Source organism: Clarias gariepinus, chromosome 17, assembly GCF_024256425.1.
Source record: "Clarias gariepinus isolate MV-2021 ecotype Netherlands chromosome 17, CGAR_prim_01v2, whole genome shotgun sequence".
Lineage (NCBI taxonomy): Eukaryota > Metazoa > Chordata > Actinopteri > Siluriformes > Clariidae > Clarias > Clarias gariepinus.
In genome coordinates, this window is record NC_071116.1 from 3,763,423 (window position 1) to 3,780,664 (window position 17,242).

The 17,242-nt window shown below is 37.6% G+C and overlaps 1 protein-coding gene and 1 pseudogene across 2 annotated transcripts; one reads left to right on the plus strand and one right to left on the minus strand.

The window, feature by feature from the left end:
* The first annotated feature begins 2,402 nt into the window (after positions 1-2,402).
* On the plus strand, positions 2,403-11,887 carry slc37a4b (solute carrier family 37 member 4b). Of its 2 annotated transcripts, none has more exons than XM_053475862.1 (10): positions 2,403-2,651; positions 5,032-5,423; positions 5,542-5,774; positions 6,935-7,187; positions 7,884-8,039; positions 8,427-8,512; positions 8,624-8,737; positions 8,947-9,012; positions 9,233-9,371; positions 11,045-11,887. In XM_053475862.1, exons 2-10 carry the CDS (start codon positions 5,276-5,278, stop codon positions 11,209-11,211), a joined length of 1,362 nt encoding a protein of 453 aa, XP_053331837.1. In that variant the 5' UTR covers positions 2,403-2,651; positions 5,032-5,275; the 3' UTR covers positions 11,212-11,887. The 2 variants fall into 2 exon arrangements, with proteins under 2 accessions (XP_053331837.1, XP_053331835.1); XM_053475860.1 differs by lacking the exon at positions 2,403-2,651 and adding an exon at positions 4,824-4,935.
* Positions 11,888-12,055: 168 nt separating this feature from the next.
* LOC128545527 (histamine N-methyltransferase-like) lies at positions 12,056-12,779 on the minus strand (annotated as a pseudogene).
* Positions 12,780-17,242: the final 4,463 nt, after the last annotated feature.

Below are 17,242 nucleotides of genomic sequence, written 5' to 3' on the forward strand. Positions count from 1 at the left end.
TTGCTATATGAGAGTTTTTCTTAATAAACCTTTGTTACTTTGCTCTTAACCAGAGTCGTTATAGTGTTTTCAGGATTTCCACCACACAAGCTAACCCCAAATACAGATCCTTCACATCTTTGCACAGAAATTGTCATGCATCTGGCATTATTTTAACATCTTGTTCTTGACCTGAAGATTTCATTCTCTACCAAAAACAGCTCAAACTCAGACTGTTTTCCGAATGAAGTGATGACTAATGGCTGTTGCTATGGCAACTTAGGGACCAAATGTGGAAGCAGACATCTAGGTGATAGACAACTCTCCCTCTCTTTCTCTCCGCCTCTCTCTTTGTCCCTCTCTCTCTCTCTTTCTCTGTCTCTCTGCTTATGTAACCGTGACTGATGCGAGAACCCGTGGCATCAGTCACGGTGGCCCAATATAAAGACCTCTGGTGTGTTTACACCCACGTGGTCGTGTCCCAATTCTGATCAAAGATCCTCAGGCGCTAGTTTACAAGCCAAATTCAAATATCGATTTACCTTAACGTATTTCTGGGTAAAGCTTGGTCTTTTGATACAATACAATATGACGCTATAATATAATATATTTTTATATATTTGCATGCAGAGACTCTGATTGTTTAAACACCATGCTGGTAATAAAATTGTATAACATATTTTAACATCATTTACCTGCGAGGCTTTGAGGTAATTTAGCCAGGTTCAGACTTTCTACTCATCTCCAATTTGCTTCTTTAAGCTGATGTAATAAAAGTTTAATTAAACTAATTTTCCTGACAATTGCATGACAATTCTGTGCAAAGATGGTGGTATTTATGCGAAGGATGTGTATTTGGGGTTGGCTTGTGTGGTGGAAATCCTGAAAACACTATAACGACTCTGGTTAAGAACAAAGTAACAAAGGTTTATTTAAAAAAAAACATCCTGCAGAAGGACCCGTCTCATATAGCAAAAAATCGGAGCATTGAGAAAGGTGATTACTTTCTCTCAGTCATTTCATTATATACACAAACTTCTCTGATAACATAATCAATGTCCCGTACGTGATGTTTCCACATTCAGGAAGCAGACGTCTTCACCTTATCACTCAAGGGCATTCGCAATCAGTTTGTTTCTATTCTATCCTCGGCCTTGTCTCAATTCAGCAGGCAAGTTTTAAAGTTTTCACAGTCTACGGGCACACACTCTTCTTCACAACCTACACATAAACACAGTGATGATGCTCCTCTCTCTCTATCACCCACCTAAAAGGAAAAAAAAAAAAAAAAACATTCACTCATAGAAACATACTTCACACATACAAGCACATTCACACTCAAAGAACGTACACTCACACAATCTTGTATAGTCTTTTAACGTCAAAATGGACATTCCAATGCCTGTGACAATGCCAGGACTTCAGACCCATCCACATATTCATTAATTTATTCATTCAGCTTCTATACTGCTTATCCTGTATACAGGGTTGCGAGGGGCTTGGAGCCTAACCCAGGAGACTTAGGGCATGAGGCGGGGTACATCTTCGACAGGGTTCCAATCCGTCACACAGGACTGTGGAAGAAAACCGAAGTACCCGGAGGAAACCCACCAAGCACGGGGAGTACATGCAAACTCGAGGCGCGAGGCCACGGTCCTAACCACTATACCACGTGCCTCCTTTATTTTGCATTCTCTGACTGCAATTAAAAAAATTTTTGTATTCAGGTGACTCAATCACAATCACATGCGTGTATTTATGTTTAAATGACTGACCGTTTAAATCCATTTGCAGATCGGTTTATACGGTATTTGTGTTTGTATGTGTGCACAGGGAGTACATCCTTGACAGGTTGTACTCCCTGTGCACACATACACGTAATCTGGGTGGTTGTCATAATCATCGTCGTCTATACTGCTTTATCCTGTATTTATGGTCACGGGGGGCCTGGAGCCTATGCCAGGAGATTTAGAACACGAGGCAGGGTACACCTCAGACGGGGTGCTATTCCATCGCAGGGCACACACATACACACACTCACAAACTCATTCTCACACTACAAGCAATAAGGGAATGCCAATTAGCATAATATGCATATCTTTGGACTGTGGGAGGAAACTGGTGTACCAGGAGGAAACCCACCAAACACGAGCAGAACATTCAAACTCCTTGCACATAGAGAGAGACGGGACTCGAGCCCAGCCCTGGAAGTGCAAAGCGACACCCTTCACCCTAACCGTTACCCTTCACTCACTACAACATGTCTCTGTGCAATCTGAATCTTGGCCCCATGGCACTGCTGCCTTGATGCCCTTTAAGAAGTGGAGCAGGACTAAAATAACCTGAGCTCAAATTCAAATGCACCAGCCAACTGGAAATAGATACACAGCTCTATTTTAAGCTTGGCTCTGCAGTGCCATGAACTTATATACATGTGTAAATTGCAGTGGCCATGCAATCATGTTTTAATGCTTCAAATCTGCTTTAGAACATGAAAAGAATGTTGCCTTCCTAAAGAAAACAATAGCATGATGCACGCGCGCGTGATGCACCATGCGGCAGCGCGTTGATTGACAGCTCGGCAGCCAATCAGATTTCAGATCGGGGATTTTAAGGCGGGAGCTCCTGCAAGAACAAGCGGTTTTCAGCTAGCGTGTTCTCAGCAAACGGAGGTACATTTTATATGTATATATATATCTTAGCAATTATAGGTGAAATGCATTTAAAGACGGTTGAAAACATAAACCTGTGTGGAAAAAAACGGTGTTTAAATAATAATAAGTGTATATATCGTAGCGGTTTGCAAACCGTCCAACGATTCACAGAATCAATTCCGATTCACTTGTATAAATATTTAAAAAATGAAAATAAAACTTGGAGTTTTTTCCGATGCGCTATTACATAGCTCTTTGTGTAAACAAGAATCGAGTCGTCTTTAATTCGTAATGAACAATGTACACCCTTATTCTGGCTAACATATTAGTGAACCGACTCTTTTGAATAATTCATTTACGCGAACCGATTCAGGCGATTCGATTCTCGAGCTGGAAGAAGAAAAAACACAATTCTCAAATCTTTGGCACTTGTGCTCTTTCTTTTTTGGTTTTACCCTCATATATGTACCATTTAATGAGTCAATATAATAAATATGTTTGCACTGTATAAAATTTACTCTCTTATTATAATAGATTTACTTTCTCATTGTAAAGAAATGTGACTGGATAAAAAAATGCTGTATAACAAACTTGACTGATTTTATTTATTGATTTATTTTATTCCCCCCCCCAAAAAAAAAAAAATTATATTAAATGAGTAGGAGTGTATGTTAAAATGAAGAGAAATTCTAAAATAAAGTCACTATAGCAAAGACAATGTATTGTATACACACTGAAATAATTGAACACTATTGAATAATTTAAATAATTTGTGTCTGACAGGACTGATCCTGAGTACACGCCCATTTTTGGCAGACACTAATGAATATTAATGAGTATGCGAATGAACAGTCATGTGACAAGGTGTCAAAACAAATAAGATTTTGGAAACCCCGACAAATGAAGATTTTTCCTGGCAGGTTGTTATAAAAAGCTTTTTTTAAATTTATTATTATTTTTTTAATAATGCAAGTTGGCTCTGTGTCGGCCATGATGGTTGTTTTAAAGAAAATTCTAATGTAATATTAGGTCAAGTGATCTGAAGGTTGGGCCTAATTAGCATAATACAAATAAATACAGGCTGCACCAAACAACTTTCAAAAAAGAAAAAATGAAACCTTATAGATAGATGTGCAAAGCCAAGACAATAACAATATTACTTGTCATTTTTATGGATATTCTTCTTATTCATTGTGTATATGTATAGTCTGAATAAATCTTCAAGGGTTATTATTACTTCCTTATACAAGGCAGCACGGTGGCTTAGTGGTTGACACTGTCCCCTTGCACCTCTGGGTTCGATTCCCCTCTCTGGGTCTGTGTCCATGAGTTTCATGTTCTACCTGTGCTTGGTGGGTTTCCTCCTGGTACTCCGGTCTCCTCCTCCAGTCCAAAGACATGCGGATTAGGTTAATTGGCATTCCCAAATTGCTCGTAGTGCAATTTGGGATTGCCAGTTAACCTGAGCGTGTTTAATGTGTTAGCATGTTTAATGTGTGCCCTGCATTGAATTGGCACCCCGCATAGGTTGTACCCCACCTTATGCCCTCCAGGCCCCCTATATACTGGATAAAGTGGTATAGACAATGAGTGAATGAGACGACTTCCTTGTAGAAACTATAGTCCTAGTTCGCATGTTGTCACTAATGCTACTGTTAAATATAATAGGTCAAAAATATTAATAAATAAACGATTACCTGTATTAATTTTTGGAAAAAAAACCTACATATTTTCAGGTAAATATAATACACAGGACAGACTTGTATGAGATATTTGTGCAGCACTGACAATTAAGGCAAAACTATTGAAAAATGTTTTTGGGGTGGTTCAGCAGCTCTCTGTTTTTCTTTTCGGACAGTTGCCAGAAATTCGATCCAAAACATTTAAGCACTATATATATTGCAAATAATTCTCTCTCTCTCTCTCTCTCTCTCTCTCTCCCTCTCTCTTCAGTTGCTTAATAAATAAGAAAATTTACATTTGTTTACACACTGCTTTAGGCCAGACTTTTGTATACAATTACGCATTTCACTTTGAAATACTCACTTCTTGATGCCTGCTTTGAGAGTTGAATCAGATGAATCAAGTAGCAAAATCTGATTCACCAGACGACCCACCCGAATGTGTAAAGCGAGACGTAACTCGAACTACCGTCAAGAGTCATACGTGTGCAGATGGTGCCATGTTTAAGCACTAGTAACATCTGCCTCATTTTCGCTGTGGCTTCAAAGGACAAATTCAATTAATATGATTCATCACAAGCTTCTATAGTAATTAACCTCCAGGATTCTCATTGACTGAGGTGTGATTTTACAACATCTGCTAAGAACCGGGTAGAAATTGATCACTTGATACTACGATAACCTTTATTTCTTTGTGGATGTCTTCCTTGTTTCAGGTGCTTTGGAGAGAGACAAAGAGAGAGAGAGAGATGAGCCATCTGTGATAAGCATAAGAACAAGCAAAAGAAGCTAAAGGAACTTCTGATTCTTCTCCAAACTCCACCTGCTTCTCTCGGAATAGCAGAGATGATTCTCTGAGCCGACCTGTTTACTGAAAGCTCTTCTTCTTCCTTTTTTTTTCTTAAGGCTTCTGCAGCATTTTTTTCCTTTAGATCATTCCTCATCTCAGCGGTGGGAATCATGGGGGCTAGCGGTTATGGCTATTACCGCATGGTCATTTTTGCCTCAATGTTCATGGGGTACTTGTTGTACTACTTTAACCGGAAGACATTCTCCTTTTTGATGCCGTCAGTCATGGCGGAGATCGAGCTGGATAAGGAGGAACTCGGTGAGTCTTGATAGCTCTAGTTGTAGCCGTGGAGCGCTTCCACATTTTGTCAAACGATTTGTCAGAAGGTGTGCTGGTGATCATGTTATTAACTTTTTTTGCTGTTTGACTGTCTCAGGTCTGATCACGAGCAGTCAGACTCTGGCATACGCCATCAGTAAGTTCATCAGTGGGGTGCTGTCCGATCAGATCAGTGCCCGCTGGCTCTTCTCCTCCGGCCTCCTCATCGTCGGGGGCATCAACGTTCTCTTCGCTCAGTCCTCATCCGTCACAGCTTTCACATTCCTCTGGTTTGTGAACGGCCTCGGCCAGGGATTTGGTTGGCCACCGTGCGGCAAAGTGCTGCGCAAGGTGAGGTTCTCACTAATTGTACGGTCTGGACAGAACCAGAACCAGAACTAAACCAAGGTATTATTCAACAGCTCAAGACCATTTGACATAATTAGATCTTATCCCTGAACGGTTGCCATTACACAAGGTCACCGTCCACCTGTTGTTCAGAGTCAGCACACTACAGCTTAAGTTGTAGTTTAGAACATGTACAGATCACATGACATCTACTATATGCAGCCACAGCATTTATCCTTATTATTTGTAAAGAATTTTGCATTAACTGTAGACTACATAGATATTCACCCCTTTAATATTATGTGCTGTTTTGCATACATCCATGACATGCTGTGTAGAAATTCAGGGGGCAAATACTTATGCAAAGCACTGTATGTATGTGAGGATAGAGTATAAATAGTCTTCTGGAATGTCTTGGGTTTCAAAGAGGGCTATTTACACACACACACACACACACACACACACACGCTGCTGAGAAATGTTTTGAACCCTATAACCATATACTGTAAATCTCCACAGAGATTTCGGTTTAGTAGTAAAATAACTGTGTCTGGGTTTAACTACAACAAGAAATATAAACTCTCCAGAGCTGAGTTTTAGTCAGACTTGGATGACCACAGCCACACTCGGCGAGTTCTTAATAAAGAGTAACTTCTGCTTGAAAGATATCCCAACGTCTCCTGGTCTCTACTTCGACAAAGGGAAAAATTTTTCCCAACAATGGTTATCTGCCATCTTCAAGGACTGTTTTTTCCCTTTAAGCGCTGTCGGATAATAAATAAACGATAGGCATTTGTATTTACGATGAGTTCTTAAATAATCTGTCTATTCTTCCTTTCTGTGGTCTTTTGAGATAATACAACTTAAACACAACAATAACGATAAAATCTTTTTAAAGAAATCTGTAGTTTCAAAATAAAAAAATAATATAATAATTTCTAAATAAATAAATAAATAAATGGACAGTTATTTCATGTTATATTCCTTGTACATAAAAATGTGTGAAATCTTTTTTATGTGAATACAGTACTGTTCACGTATATTTACTATAATTAGTACTATAGTAAATAGTATATGTACATACGTATATTTGTATATAAGTATTTATACCAGTAATAATAGTGACTCTATAACATTTTTCCAGTGTTTTTTTCCCCTCACAGTGGTTCGAGCCATCCCAGTTTGGCACGTGGTGGGCCATTCTGTGCTGCAGCATGAACCTGGCTGGGAGTTTGGGTCCCATCATCACCACACTGCTGGCTGCGTACTACAGCTGGAGAAGCATCATCTGCGGCTCTGGGGTGATCTGCATGTCCTTCGCTTTTATTTGTCTGCTGCTGGTGAAGAACGAGCCCAGAGACGTGGGCCTGCCCAGCATCGAGCCTGGGACCAAGAAGGGCAAAGGCAGGAAAGGAAGTAAGGTCTCCGTAGTGATACTCTACAGTCATTCTCTTACAAGTTAACCTGCTACATGATGCAATCCAGCTATTTATTAATTATTGATACATTTAAACCATTATTTATTATTATTTATTATTATAAATTATTATATATATTTTTTTTATTTTGAAACTACAGATTTCTTAAAAAAGATTTTTTTGTTATTGTTGTGTTTAAGTCGATTATCTCAAAAGACCACACAAAGAAAAAATAGACAGACTAAAATTGATCTTTTTGTGTGAAAAAAAAAAGTATGAAAAAACAAGTATAAAAAAAATATATATAAATGCTTATCCTTTATTTATTATCAGGTGGCTCTCAAAGGAAAAAAACGTCCCTGAAGATGGCAGATAACCATGTTTTTTTCAGCATTTTTTTATTTGTCTCAATGCAACATAAACACATATTAGTATAGGCAATCAATACAGTATATAATATTTAATAATATTATATAATATTGTTTAAGGCTAGGCAAAATACTATCATAAGCTGTTAACAATAGTGCAGTCAGGTGGGAGTCTGATAACTGCATCTTATTGTGTTTTAATGAAGTAAAATGTTGTATAATATTAACAATAAAAATAATAATATACTTTTTCTATGTACGTTTATTGATTTTCTAAAAAAAAGTTTCCTGCCTTAACCTGTTCTGTCTCTTTTTGCTCCCTGAAGCCCCGAATGATGAGAGCACCTTTAAGGAGTTCGTGCTCTCTCCATACCTGTGGGTGTTGTCTTTCGGTTATCTGGTGGTGTTCGGTGTGAAGATCGCGTGCACCGACTGGGGGCAGCTGTTTCTCATGCAGGAGAAAGGCCAGTCCGTCATGATGGGTACGATGCAGCACCATGGACCAAAAAAATTTCCAGCGACATTTCACAACCACAATCCAACAATAACTGTTCACATACAGTAGTAGAGTTTACAGAAATAACAACTATATACTGTACAGAAATATTCACATATCAATATTATGTAGTAACTGTATACTGTACAGTAATGTTTACATAGTAAAAGGTTTGCAGTAATGTGTAAAAGTTTGTACCAAGATAAACAACAACAACATAGAACAAATAAACATTTTTTTCATGCTGACAAAGAGAGGCCACAAACTTTTACACATGACTGTTTTTCGCATTAGAAGGACATTTAATAAAATTTTAGGAAATTTAATTAGCTATAATCAGATATAAAGTCGTGCCCTCGCTTCTTTCTTGCAGGCAGTTCGTATATGAGTGCCCTGGAGGTCGGCGGATTTGTGGGGAGCATCGCAGCAGGCTTTATCTCTGACAAAGCTGTTGCACGGGTGGGTGTACGTGTGTGTGTGTTCATTTTGTGTTTTCTTTTCACTAGAGCCCAATCTGTAATGGCTCAACAGCGTAAACTTATCACAGTGTTTTCATTGTGGTTTAAACAGCAAGGACTGGGTACACATGGCAACCCTCGGCATACGCTGCTCATAACCATGATGGCGGGCATGGCCGTGTCCATGTATCTCTTCCGAGTCACCATCACTCCAGATGTCACAGAAGTATGGCGTCTGCATTGCAATTTATTATATATTTTAGGAGAATTTAAAGTTCTTAAAACCTAAATCCTTATATATTATTACTAGTATGATAGAAACCTTCTTATCATTTCCTTTCTTTCTCCTTGTCTGTCTTTGCTTGTTTGTGATTTATGTTTATCTCTGTATGTTGTATATTAATTAATGAATCCTGTATCTCCTGTTTCTTTCAGGAAGCTCCTCTCTGGGCTGTTGCTCTTCATCCAGTCTCTGTCCTCACTGGGTTGTCTGAGAAAGAGGTTTCTTATTTAATATTATTTAATCTCCTATTTAATATTATTTATTTAGCCTGTACATTAAATTTGATGCAATCTATTGAAGCCACTGATTCAACATGATATAGAATTGTACGGAACCCAATATGCTGTATGAGAGGCCACGCCCCTCTTCAGCCATAGTATCCAGTCTATAAAGAGTTGTTTTTAAAAAAATTAAACCCCTGTCTTTTCTTCCACCTAGCTCTGGATATTAACTCTCGGTGCTGCTTTCGGATTCTCGTCCTACGGACCGATCGCACTGTTTGGAGTGATCGCTAGCGAAAGCGCCCCTTCGAATTTTTGCGGGACATCGCACGCAATCGTCGCGCTTATGGCAAACGGTATGTCTTGCGTCCAGTTGACGAATTTGAATAAATACAGTATACAGTAACAACATAGCATTAGAGCCAATACAGTAATAGCACAATAAACAGTATTGATGTCAGAAGTGTTAGAGTAAGAGGTAAGAGTCGATATTTATAACTTTTTTATATATTTTTTTATCCTGTAAATCACAAAGAAAGTAAAAAATGACCTAAATTCCACCTTTATAATGTGAATCCAGTACTGTGCTAAAAGTGTTTTTTGCAAACTGTTAAAAGTGGTAAATGGAAGTTAATGAAACAAAGTCAGTAGCTGGTAGGGACAGAAAGCACCATGAACCAGCTGATATGATATTATAATAGGGCTGCAACTAACAATTATTTTAGTAATCGGTTAATCTGGCTTTTTTTTTTTATCCGATTAATCGATGAACCGGATAAAAAGCCATAAATGCTTTTCTAACTTAGTAGTTTTGTCCTGTTTTCAGTCCAAATGTCTAAAAAATCTTAAATCAAGATACATATACTAGACACATGAAATAGCAAAAAACTATGTTTTGTTTTTTGAAAAAACACCTCAAAATAAAGACTGTTTGCTTAAAACAAGCAAAATTTACTGCCATTGGGGTAAAAAAAATTATCTTAATGAGATATAATCTCAAGCAGAAGCTTTAAGCATCACTTAATTTTCTCATGCCTTTTTCTTGTCTAATAATCTTAATTTAAGATTTTTCTTTTTAGATATTTGGACTGGAAACGAGACAAAATTACAGTACTACGTAAGAAAAGCTTTTTTTGCAGTGTAGCTATACATGACAACAGATTAAAAAATGAATGCACCAGCACCAGGGACATTACGTTCCTCACTTCAAAACGCAACAAAAGTAGGATTCTGTAGTGACTTACCCTGCTGTTGAACTCCCTTCCTCCTCATCAAACACATGCTTGCATTTTAGCTGCTGGATCATTGCTGTGGTGCTCCCGTGCCATGCCATGCCGCTTTTGCATATTTTGCAGTTAACACACCTTTTCTGTTTATTTAGTATGAAATGCTCCCACACCTTGGATGACCTGGGTCGCTAGGATTTCTCTGCCTCCGCCATGTATCTTTCCTCTACCTCCGCTCGTTTTATTTATTTTTTGCTCCATCAAATGTCTCGGCGTCGCGCGACACAACGAATCGATTATAAAATTTGTTGTCAACTCTTTTAGTAATCGATTTTTATCGATTTAATTGATTCGTTGTTGCAGCCCAATATTATAACGATACCTAAGCTGCTTATGTTCTGTTACTATCATGTTTTTATATCTTGGTACAATATTAATTATATATTTATATAGGTTTATTTATGGTTATAAAAAACAGTTTATAAATAAGACAGGTAGTCTCGGATTTGAGTCTTATATGCCTTTGACACAAATCTACAAGCTTTTTTTTTTGTCTGAAAAGTGCTCTTTTACAGTATGTAATATTTTTCTGGTCTACAGTTATTTTCCTGTAAGATGGAAATAAGTTTTTTTTCTGGAATACTACTGGAATTGTTAATCATTTTTAACTAAGTGTATAACAAAGTTTGTACAAAAAAAAGAACTGTATGTCTTTTGGAATGGTTAAATATGTCTGTTTAGTGTACATGCTGTGAAGTGTTCCATAAACACTTCAACTATTTGTGTGTTTGTGTGTCTATCAGTTGGGGCATTTCTCGCCGGCCTGCCATTTAGCACCATCGCCAAGCGCTACAGCTGGGACACAGCCTTTTGGGTAGCGGAAGTGACCTGTGCCCTGACAACTGTTTGGTTCTTCATGTTCCGCAACATGCGCACGAAAATGGGACGAGTGGACGAAAAGAAAGACTGATCAACACACACCGAATATGACACACAACTCGAACCCTGTCAGTGTGAACTTACTGAACTACATCAGGAACCGAGAATCATCTCTGCTCTGAAGAACCACTTTTCGTTTATTGTACAGTATTTGTATTCGTTATAATAAGTTCATCTGAATGATTCGTCAGGGGCTGAAGTTCTGCACTAGAACCTGGAAGGTTTTACGTTTACAGTCAGATTTCAGACACGTCATCCTTAATTTAATTGATTTTGCTGAATAAATTACCATAAAATTAATGACGTTACTTCAGAATTCATGCCCCAGGCTGGTCGAGCAGGTCTCACTAAATCTCCCCTGCTTTTTAGGTGTTTAGATTTTCTTTTAATCAGATTCTTATTACAAGTTGTGAAGAATAAAATTTAAATGATTAGTTTATTGCATACTATATTTCCAATACAGCACAAACATGTCACTTGTAATGTTGTATTTCACTTTTAGGGATAAATTAAAGGGATTTTATTAAAGTTTATTTAGACCAACTCATGTAATTAATAAAAAAAAATATATATATATATATATATATATATTTTTTGGTAAAAGTTTGCTGTCATCAAGAAAGAGTACAGGGAATACAACCATAGTGGTAAAGATATCTCATGTTAAACAATGACAAATATTTGAAAGGTAAGGTATGCAACAATGACTTAATAAAATTATAAGTGTATTCATTTGTTCATTTATTCATTCATTCCAACCCCTCCAGTTTAGCACAGTACAAATAATATGTCACATTGTCAGACAGTCTGATGTATAAATTATTATATGTCATAATTTTTTCCGGTTGGACAAGTTGCATCTTAAAGTTCTGGACCTATGCGTCGATCAGTAAGGCCTTCATTCTACAATCGAACAGAATCTTGCCGTTCACTTCTAGGTTGTTGTTGATTGGTTGTTTAAGAACCTCTACCACTCCATCCTTCAGCTCTGGAGGAGGAATCTTACTGAAGTCGATCAGGAGGTCCAGTATTTTCTCTCCTTTTTATCTCTATGATGTCCAACAGTGACTGTAACTTGTAGCTTTGAAAGGGGATATTCTTGAAATCCAGATAACTCTTGACATCAGCAAAGGTCACCCTTGTGTCTTAGGATAAAGTTAATGAGTGTGTGCTTACTTGTGAGCAGAATGACAAGGATTTTACCATCTTTGTGCAGTAAACTCCAGTAGAAGGAAACCGTGGTCCAGAACCGCTTTACATAGTACAGCATCTATGAAAAAAGTAAATTAGGTTAATCTTGATGTTCCTCTTTTGACTGCTAAGCAATTTAAACCTTTTTTAAAAGGAAGTGGTTGAGATACTATATCCCTGTGATTGGCTAGGATCTTTCTGTAGTTGACACAAGGAAGTGAAAAAAAAAGAGAAAGTCGCCCATCTCATGAAACAGGTTTACAATATGACTTAAAATTGATCAGGAACAATAAAAAAGGACAAAAACAGAAACGCAGAAATGTGTGTACGAACCCCAATCATGCTAATTAAGTGCATCTTTTAAGAGTTTGTTTTCTTCTATTCGTCCTCGAACTCTGTTGCAGTCATTTTATTTCACTTTAAGAGCTGGCGTCTTTGATAACAATGCTAGAAGAAAGTTCTCCACCATCAGAGTATTCTGAAAGAGTTTTTTGGGACTAATATAATTTTTGTGGATTATAAAATATACACTACTCACCATAAGTTAGGGATATTGTTATTTACATGAGTGCTTTTCCTATTTGCTCTGAATTTGAATGAAATAAGTTGAGGGAAATAAGTTCCTTTTGATATTTTGATATTACTAACAATATATGAGAAGAAACACCATATTCATTAGTTTAATATTTATTACCTCACAAATTTAGACAATAAATGGATGGTTTGTCTGGAAACTCTAGTACCCCTTGCCCCTAGTAACCCCTAGTACTTTTTTTTTCTATTTATTTATTTATTTATTTATTTGTGGCGGTGTTCATAAAGGTGTAATCCGGGCCATGTATGGGCCACCGCATCCAAACCCTTGGGAGCTGGAGGAGTCAGAGAGTAGTAAAGGGGGACATTGTGCAATGTGCAAAACAAAAAGTGTGGAGATCACCCTTCGAAAAAGATCTATCACATGGAGGTGCGCATCTCCTAACAAACTTCACCATATCGGTAAGTTAACACTTTAAAACTCGCTTACACACACACACACACGCAAACACAATGGAGTCCTGAAGACAAGTTTCCGGTTCACTCCTATTTATAACCTGCTGGTGGACTTCATCAGATGATGTCACCTGACCTGTATAGGTTTGATACACACATGCTTCACAACCAGTAACACAAAAAGATGTTCCCATAGTGTTTTCACACAGCATCAAGTGTAGCTTTTAAAAGGGAACATAATGTTTGTATATGAAGAAATTGTCTTATGCATGGACACCCCTAGATAAATAACAGATTTTGGTGGTTTTTTCAATTGAACAGATGTTAACACAGTCTCTCTTAGAAATAAAAAAAATGCACTTGTTTCCAAAACGCATCAGGCTTCTGTAGATGTTCTCCTGCATACTTCTGACATTGGATTTTATGATGGGGATGCAGGTAAGGTTTTCTTCTACTGACTCTTCCAAAAAGGTCTTGTGGAACAGTGCACCATCACTCCTGAGTCTGCCAAATCTTCCTGCAGAACCTCATACAAGCAGTTTCCTCCGAGAGTTGTCCTCCAGATCTCATCTTGACCTCCAAGTTCCCCTAAACTGCCATCTTTCAATTACATTTCTCACTGTGGAAACTGCAAGCTGACAAAGCTTGCTATCTTTTTGTAGCCTTTTCTTGCATTATGGGCATCAATAACTTTCATTTTCAGATTCTTACACAGCTGCTTAAATTTTTGTAAAATTTTTGTTAGATTTGTTCAATTTATGGCATAAGAAGTAACTATGCATGAGACTAATGTTGAGCCCCTTCTTGTTTGCTCTGGAGATAGAAAGGATGACAGATAAGGTTAGATAGGGGTCTCCATGGACTATGATGTTTACAGATGACATTGTGCTTTGTATTGAGAGCAGGGAACAGGTGGAGTAAAATCTAGAGTGGTGAAGGTCTGCTCTGGAAAGAAGAGGAATGAAGGTTAGCCATATTAAGACAAGATACATGTGTGCGAATGAGAAGGGCACAAGTGGAACAGTGAGGCTAAAGAAAGCAGGGGTAAAGAAGGTGCAGGACTTTAGGTACTTAAGGTCAACAGTCCAGCACAATGAAGAGTGTGGAAAGGAGGTGAAGAGGCATGTACAATATATAATAAAGTAATTATTATATATTACTACATAAAATATGTAGTAATATATAATAAAGTAATATAATTATTATATAATATAATAAGTAAAATAGTTGTAAAAAAGCTGTGATGTCACTCAATGTGATGTCACTGAACATGATGTCTCTCAATATGATGTTCCACAAAAGGTTCTTAACCGTTTTTTGGTGTATGTTTAAGGCATCGTCACAGCTGACCTGTTTGAGATATCAAAAATCCCTCTGCAATTTTGCATCCACAATGTCTTTAGATCACATAGGCTCGGTTCTTTGTCAATTGCATAATTCCCTAGGAAAAGTGTATTGAATCCCTTTGGGTGCATTTTGGCAGACATGACATGCAATGTGAAATTTGTATAGCTCAATGAGCTGTTAATGTGTACCAGGTTTTGTGTGCATTTGTGCAAGTGTGTATGAGTCATGCAGCAAAATCTTGTGTGAGCATATTTCAATGACTACCATTTTTTTTTTTTAAAGTTTTTAAGCATGTTGATATACCCAATATCCCAAAATGATGAAAATTTTTTTTTTAGAAAAACAATAGGGCTCTTCACACACTATGACCACATAGTGCTGATGTCATAGTGCTTGGGACCTAATAAGATACATATGTATCGGGGGCGTAGATTTAGGGTGGATGAAAATATCCTCCGACCATTGAAATGTCCCCACCAATAATTTAATCATAGGTCCCCACTAATGTCCAGAGCAAATCTATGCCCTTGATATGTATACAAAAAGTCTGGTCTTTTGCCAGTTTCCCAGAGGTCTGGCGGATCTGTACTGGATCCAACTGTTTGTGCCCAGGTTTTTATTAAACTCTGTTACAACAACAGATATAGATGCAGCAACCACCAGATGTTGACCATCTTGGGCAGATATCCTGAGGCTCTATTCCATGGAAGGAAGATGCCAAAGGACCTTTCTTGTTGTCCAGCCATTTTGTAATAGCAATCTCTAAGGGTTTCCTGACTATCATCTCTGATGCGCCTCTCTCCTATTGCATTAAGCTCATTGTCACTGGACATTTAAGACTTACAGACATAAAAAAATGAAGATTCGATTATACATAATACTCCCTGTTGCCAGGAGAGCGTTTTCCTTGAAACGATCCAGCACTTTGATAGAGGTGAAATTCCGGTGTAATTAGGTGGAATCCTCCTGGTAGTGACCCTGCCATGCAAACAACAGCATTTCTTTCAATCCCCTCCTGCTTGTCTTGAAATGTGTTTTGACCCCTGTAGACTTCAAAATTAAGCACTAAACCACTTGGACTGGCAAACACAAAGGTCCTGCGATCTGTGAGATTTGGTTTCCCAGGCTCACATTTACGCACAGAACACTGGCCTGTAAAAGGAATAATTTGCTCATCTCTGCCAGCTTTAAAGGATCTTGTTCAATTGTCGACTGAGACAGTATTTGAGACAGGGCAAGGGTTGAAAATGGAAAAAAAGCAAAGCCCACTTTTCCCTCCAAAGGACATGGAATAAAATGTGTATTTTTAAAGGCTTAAAATTTACATGCCCTTATAAAATTGTAATATAATGTAGTTAAAACCTTTACAAATAAAAAAAAACAATATCATAGGAAATAATAACTACATACTGTATTTAAAAATTTGTTCACTTAGTGCCATAGAATGTGCTTGCTGCAATTGCCGCCAATTTAGAAAGACAAAACATGTGATCTGTTGGCCACATCCCCACTTGTGTGACATCAATAGACAGCCCAGTATGTACTCTTTCCAGTACATTAGGACACAAACACACTGCATGCATGGTGAATTGCTGGGTCTCGGGAAGATATAACACTCCCCCAAACAACCATTCGCAGCCAGAATATTGTATACCTTCATGCCCATATTTCCAGCAATTTACCTGCTTCATTTTTTGAATCTTGACCAGCACTTTGCTACTGTATATGGATCATACTCACGTTTCTCATTTTTAGACATTTGTTTATTTGGATTTCTGGATATCTACCCCCGACCTTGTTCCTTGACCACTAATATGGATATGGATGCTCTGTGACTTCCCCAAAATGTATTCTTTATTCTGCATGCAAATCATCCAAAGAGCTCATGCTTCACCTTGCTATACAACTTCTTACTTCTTGTTACCACAAAGCAACCAGCTCATTTTCCAACACGGGCTCTGCTTCTGGATCCACCACACAAGAGCAGACCATGACATCAAAATAGAAAAATAATAATAATAAAAACAGAATTAAAGTTTTAGAGAAATAAAGTTAAAAAAGGTATGATAAGCAAGCGAAGGCATCTGCGGCAAGTAAAAACTCCCTGAGATGACATTAGAAAAAAGGACTCAATTTAGTGCCTTTTTTTTGCACTGTCCACTTTAGTTAAAGGACAACTTTTTTCCATCTTTACCCCTAAGTTAAGCATGGTGCTTTCGGGATCCACCACCACATTCCCCTCTTTGGCGTCCGGATGCTTTTCATGTGCTACTTTTAGAATTTCCTAATCAAACTCACATAAAGATAGCAGTTTTGAATACATATAATGCAGATACATGTATGGAATAATACTATATAGACTTGATCCACTTCCCACTCACATCACATTACATTACATGTACAAGGCATGAGTACAAGTTATATAAAATACTAGCGTTAGTACCCGTCATTGATGGAAAAGGAGTATTTTGAAATAGTTAAAAGAGTAAAGCTTAAAACAAACTGATCAGCTTTAAAGTAATCAATGATATTAT